The 6,000-nt window shown below is 36.8% G+C and overlaps 1 protein-coding gene across 2 annotated transcripts in view; it reads right to left on the bottom strand.

Moving 5' to 3' along the window:
* Positions 1 to 3,794: 3,794 nt before the first annotated feature.
* LOC114648040 (24-hydroxycholesterol 7-alpha-hydroxylase) overlaps positions 3,795 to 6,000 on the bottom strand; it is a 149,686-nt gene continuing 147,480 nt past the window's right edge. For both annotated transcript variants that reach the window (XM_028796831.2, XM_051925604.1), the window contains one exon: positions 3,795 to 4,720. In XM_028796831.2, the coding sequence (XP_028652664.2) occupies positions 4,649 to 4,720 (72 nt within the window). In that variant the 3' untranslated portion in view covers positions 3,795 to 4,648. The remainder of the gene's footprint in view (positions 4,721 to 6,000) is intronic.

Here is a 6,000-nt window from a genome sequence, read left to right as displayed (position 1 = left end):
ACCTCCCATCTCTGGCTCATTGCTCTGAAGTTGGCAAGTCCTCTTATAGTGACCAAGCTGGAAGTGCTTCTGTTCTGCCCATGTGGTCTGTAAGCACTTCTGGATTAGGCAGAAACCCCATGCCATATGGCTCTTCCATTTTTACAGCACCCCTTGGCACCCACAGTACCCAACAGAGCTGAGATAAAGAACTCCAAGTCCCATAGTGCCTTGTGGGAATCCAGGGCACTGCTGCATTTCAGGGGAGCTGCCATCTAGCATTCTGGGGGAAGTGGTGCCCTAAAGATGAAATGCTGATAACCAATAAACCAACAGCACTCCAGCTAAGGTGCATCCATTTAAATGTGTGCATATCCACCATGAAGTATCTGTGTTAACAATGTTTAGAAATAAATGAGAGGGAAATTGGAAGGACCATTTAGTTTAAATGTCTGGTCCACAAAACACCTGAACAATGTTCTTGGAGAAGGAAACTCTACAGTGCAATTAAAATTTCTCTTGGATAAACAAAAGCACTAACAAGCCAAATAGTTAAATACCAAGATTCATTATCAGCAAGGACGGTCTTCTAATTAGGAAACTGGTTGGAAGGAAAACCTGCAGCCACTGCGGCCCACCAGGATCCCTGAGTTAAGGCATAGGTGGCACACTGAGACGTCAAAGTATTAAAGCAGACAAGAGGTGCCTCAAAATGATACCATCTGAGAAGCAGGCTTTAAGAGAACACACTTGAGAAAGGGAGCACTGGTAAAGAGAGGTTCAGACACACAAGGATACCGAGGGCAAGAGATATGAAATATTTTAAGATGTATTCTGTTACCTGTTTTTGACCGAATTTAGCATTGTTGACATGACCCACCTCTACTGTATGCCACTATTCATTTACACAGTAGGGGCCTTCTTGCTGGTGGTCACATAATTCCCTACCTCATCCAGTGTTCACAGGGTATTCCTCAGAAGACTTTAGTTTCCTCCCCAAATGACAGAATAGAACATGTCTTGGAAAATTTTTTACTTATCTACAGTTAAAAATATTTAATTTTTCAACGTGCTTCTTATGTTACTATTTTCAGCATTCCAGTAAGTGTCACTTTATCTTCTTATTGCAAGACTTAGAAATGGAATGTATAATGAAATTTAGAACTAGCACTGGGGGAAATAGAAAGTAGTGTGTGCATGTCTAAGAAATGAAGCTGATGGTAGATTTATCTCCTTCACTTCTTGCCACATGAAATCAGAGGCTCAGTCAACTTGTGCTGAACAAAGAAGAAACAACATTAGCATCTTATCAGCTCTCTAAGATGCATTTCATGAAGCGCATCCAAGTCCAAAAATAGGTGACAGCAAGTGAGATTAAAAACAAAGTACCAGACTGTGTAACTCATCTAATGGAAAGTCAGAAAAGCTTGTGATGAAAAGCAAGCATTAGGAGCTGCTGCCCAGAATACTAGAAATACAGATCAGGATTTTTAGAATATGGATTCAAATGCATTTCCATGGGCTGGTTCTTTTAAAAGTTTTTTGGACTTACTAATATAAAACATATAGAAAAATAGTCATATAAAAGGATCATTTAAAATATTCCCCATCCATACAGAATACTGTTGATTAGGAAATTGTAGGACAAAAAAGGCAAGAATTCTAGAAGGCTTAAAGAACCATACTGTACCTCGCGTTTGCAAATTAAATATCTGGGTTCACTACTATAAATGGATGTTCTAGAGCGCTTCTGCAGCAGATTCTGAGACATGAATTGGTGTATGCTAGTGATGACAAAAGTATACATGGATAAAATACGGTCATTCAGAATGAATAACAGCATTACATTTCACACATCTTTTCTAAATATGTCAGTTGCCAGCCTTTTTCATTCTACTGTTCATAAAAATCACTAGAATGTAAGTGGAGTTAAAGCAAGAGGAAAAAAACTGATTTTTTGCTACCTTTAAATAAATTTGACCTTGCAATAAGAGAAGGTGTGTACAGCTGCATGACGGTAGGCTTGTAGGATAACTTTAGGAGTGCCTAGTATTGTAGTATAATAATATAGGCGCCTAAGAATAAAACAAGAGTTTGGTGCCAACAGAAAGAAGGCATTTTCACTAAAGGAACAGAAAAGTCAAGCATGTGTAAGACCCGAGTCATTCATCTAAAGTAGGTAAGCATAGTAGCAATTAATTCAAATTTTACTTATTCAGAGCTGTTACAGGAAACGTACATACAAAGCACTACTATGGTCAAACAACAATGCAATAAAACACAGTGGACCAAAACATAACATGGTAAACTACAACATAACACAAAAATACGAAATGTCACATGGTTTACTAAGATATTTCAGAGACTGTAAATATTTTAATATCAAACCAAAACAGAAAACTCAACAGGATGTACATAAGAAATGAATACAAAAGTCAAAATCAATTCACTAATTAATTAAAATACACAAACAGAGTGTCTTTAAACCGTATTCATACATTTTAAAATTTCACTGCATTAAAAACTGAGGTTTTACTCTGTTTACTGTAATTAACATTTTTTTTTCATTGGTCTACACAAATAACCTTAAAACTTAAAAATGTGTAAGTTGAGGTGGTTTGCACGCCCATTGTGTTGCTCTCTGGGTTTGTCCAACCCTACAGCAGACCCAAGGCAGGCCAGAGGGATTTTATCTCTCAATTGGCTTAGGAATGTATGGTGATTTTCTAGGAAGACCTGGAATATGTAGCTGGGGACAGGGAAGTCTGGGGTGACCTAATTGATCTGCTGCTGGTGTGACCCTCACTAGGAAAAGCAATTGAGAAGATGGCATGAGAAGATGAGAGTTATAAAGAACAGGATACAGTTCACTCCAACATTACCTTTGCTTTCAGAGACTGTTTATATTTTAATATCAAACCAAAAAAAAAAACTCAACAGGTCGTACATAAGAAATGAGAAGAGAACATTACCTTTGTTTGTTCAGAACTTCATGTTCTGATGTAATACATGCGTTAGCTTTATTCTGATTATCTGACCTTATATGTATATTAAAATCATACAACATTTGACATTTGTAGTTCATATTTAAGTCTTTATGATCATGAAGTGAGCAATGAACACCTCCTTTGTGGTTTAGACAGAAGACTGACATCTCAATTACTGTCAGTACATCTAAATAAATAGATGTAATGGCCATCACCTTCCATAATTTTTAGTTGCGTCTTTGTCCTGGAGCTCTACTACTTCTCTGTTTCTGCCAACCAATAAATACAGTTTCTGAATAGGAAATTATCTATTTGTCCTGTTAATTAAATTACCAGAGTGCTCCAATAAAAATTATTGGTTGGAAAGGAACAAACATTTTACAAAAAGGACCAAAGAGCTGTAGTGCACTTAACTCCCATAAGTATTTCCTTCTCAGAGAAAAATATATTTTAGAAACCATTTTCTAGAGTTAGCATTTCATAATACAAGGTTTAATACTTAATTTTTTTTAAGTCTTAGCTGATATATTAATGCATGGAATAAGGTACATGTTCTTTAAAAAACAAGACGGAAGCTTGTTGCCATGGGAGATGTTATTTAAGCAAGCTATGATCAATTCACTAGTACTCCGTTTCTAAGCCCTCTCATGCCTCTCCAGTGTTTCTCTTGCCTATTTTCTATATTTCTGCTTATTGTAACAAGCAAGGAAAAAATATTTCACAAAAACAATGAAAGAGCTACAGTATAGTGCACTTAACTCTAATAAGTATTTATTCTGAAAAAAATGTCTTGGAATCCCTGTTTCTACATTGAACATTTCACAACAAGTAGTTTAATACATTAATAAACATTATTTTTTATACTGAACTTACATATGAATTCATTGATGGAGGCATGTGCTCTTTTTAAAAAAATGGAAGCAGAGCCAATGCTCTAGGCCAGGAGTGTCCAATTCTGGCCTTGGTGGGCCACAGTGGCTATGCTCTTTTATTCTAACCCTTTTCCTAATCAGCGAGCAGTTTTCATTGCTAATTAACTCCTTTCCCTTCATTTTAATGGTCTTGTTTTTAAGGATTCCGTCCTTAAAATTTATCTTTCTTCGTTAAATGGCAGCCAAACAGAAATGAGATGTGAAACGAGCCAACAGATGACCAGCTAAATTGGAATGTCAAATTCTAGCCAATTTCACTCCAACCAGTTTCTTAATGAGAAGCCAATTGTTGCTGTTAATGAAAGCCTTCACTGAATGTCAGGACTTGTTGCTGCTCTCATTCTGCCACAGCAGACTGTTGATTTTCTGCTTTTTTTGAGACCACCATCAAGATGTTTTGGTGACCTGAGCAAACCAACATGATAGAGACCTTCACCTTTCTTTATTTTCAGGTGAGCTGTTCATGTGGCAACTTGTTTTGTGTCTGATTATTTTTTGGCTGCTCATTAAGAAAAAAACAAACAACTAAGGCAATGTCTGAGTCACGTCAATTAAAACTAAGGCAAAACAAGTTAAACAGCAGCAAAAACGGCTCACTAATTAAGAAGATGGTTAGAATGAAAACCTGGAGCCACTGTGGCCCACAAGGACCAGAGTTGGACACCCATGCTCTAGATAGAACAAATTTCTGACACAATTTTTACAGAAACATAGACACTATAAGTCAATCCACAGGATTTTTTCCATGTGCTACTTTATCTGTTTGTAATGAACTCTGCAAGGTCCCTCAGGCTGTTGGGTTCCCACTAAATGATGAAGACTCTATGAAAAAAAGAAAGTGTAGTTAAGATTAAGGAAAGAAACAATATGACATTTTAATTTACTGCTATGTCAGGATTCATCATTTTCTGGGTTACCTCATTTTAAATCACAATTGAATCTCAAGTCCCAAAATAAACAGACCAGTGCCTGTAATTATCAAGAGCCTCAGAATTACTCCTAGGAATTGCACTAAAATTGACTAGAAAAAGAATTTGTCCTATCTAATCCTACATAATATTACCAACACTTGCTCATGGCTTCTCCACATAGATGGAGAGATCACACAACATATGTTACACATATCATTCAATTGCTCTCAAATCAAATGACTCCATTATTGTCCAAAATTCCAAAACATTCAGCTTTTCCTGGGATTTGTGTGCCATTCTCTACCTGAACATCATCTTCTAGTAGCTCCTACCAAGTTAGGACAGCTCACAAGCTCTCCTAAATCATCGTGAAATTAGAAGTAGTTTCCTAAATTAGGAAAATTGATAAAATGCTAACTCATACTTCTAAATGTAGGACCAAAGATGTGTCAAATTTGAGCCAGTTAGGACCGTTTTTCTACTCTGAGATGTTTGATGAATACAGGCACAGATTCTCTGGTGCTGGCCAAGTCTTAACACTAGAATTACCAGAGCCTACGAAAAAACTCGTAGATCCGGCACACCTTAAATCGCTTCTTAAAACCGTTCTCACCTCTCCGCCAGCGTCTTTTGTCATCTAAATGTACTGATAAAGACAAGCTGCCAGCAGCCGGTTATTCCATCCCCCCAACGACTTAGAACGTAAACAAGCTTTTCCCAGCTAATGCCTTAATTGATTATCTGGGAGTGAAGTGGAGTTTTAGAGTAGAAATAATAAGATTGTTATTTGGAACACACGCATTTCATATGTGTTGCATTTCTACAGTAATATGTGTAAACACATTGTTAAAACAGAAACAGTTTACAATATTCTAGTAGCAAATGACAAAATGTAGGCATAAACTATATAATGTATGAAGCCTGAAGTCCAAATATCAAAGACACACTTTCACAAAAGGTACAAAAAAAAAGCCACCGCCAAAAAAAGCCGCCTTAGTGTGCGACTTTGACACGCATTAGTTATCACTGCTTCCGTAGCGCAACAGTATCAGTTGCTGACTGGGAATCCAAAGGTCGTGAGTTCGATCCTGCACAACTCCATTTTGAGAAGTGTTCTTATTTTCACTATTTTAGAATAAAAAGATACATTTGATTTCAGTCTGTAACAGCTGGTGTAATTTATGATATTTG

This window comes from Erpetoichthys calabaricus, chromosome 3 (genome assembly GCF_900747795.2).
Source record: "Erpetoichthys calabaricus chromosome 3, fErpCal1.3, whole genome shotgun sequence".
In the NCBI taxonomy this organism is placed as follows: Eukaryota; Metazoa; Chordata; class Cladistia; order Polypteriformes; family Polypteridae; genus Erpetoichthys; species Erpetoichthys calabaricus.
The sequence above is the reverse complement of the archived record's forward strand: the minus strand, read 5'-3'. Positions and strand labels throughout refer to the sequence as shown.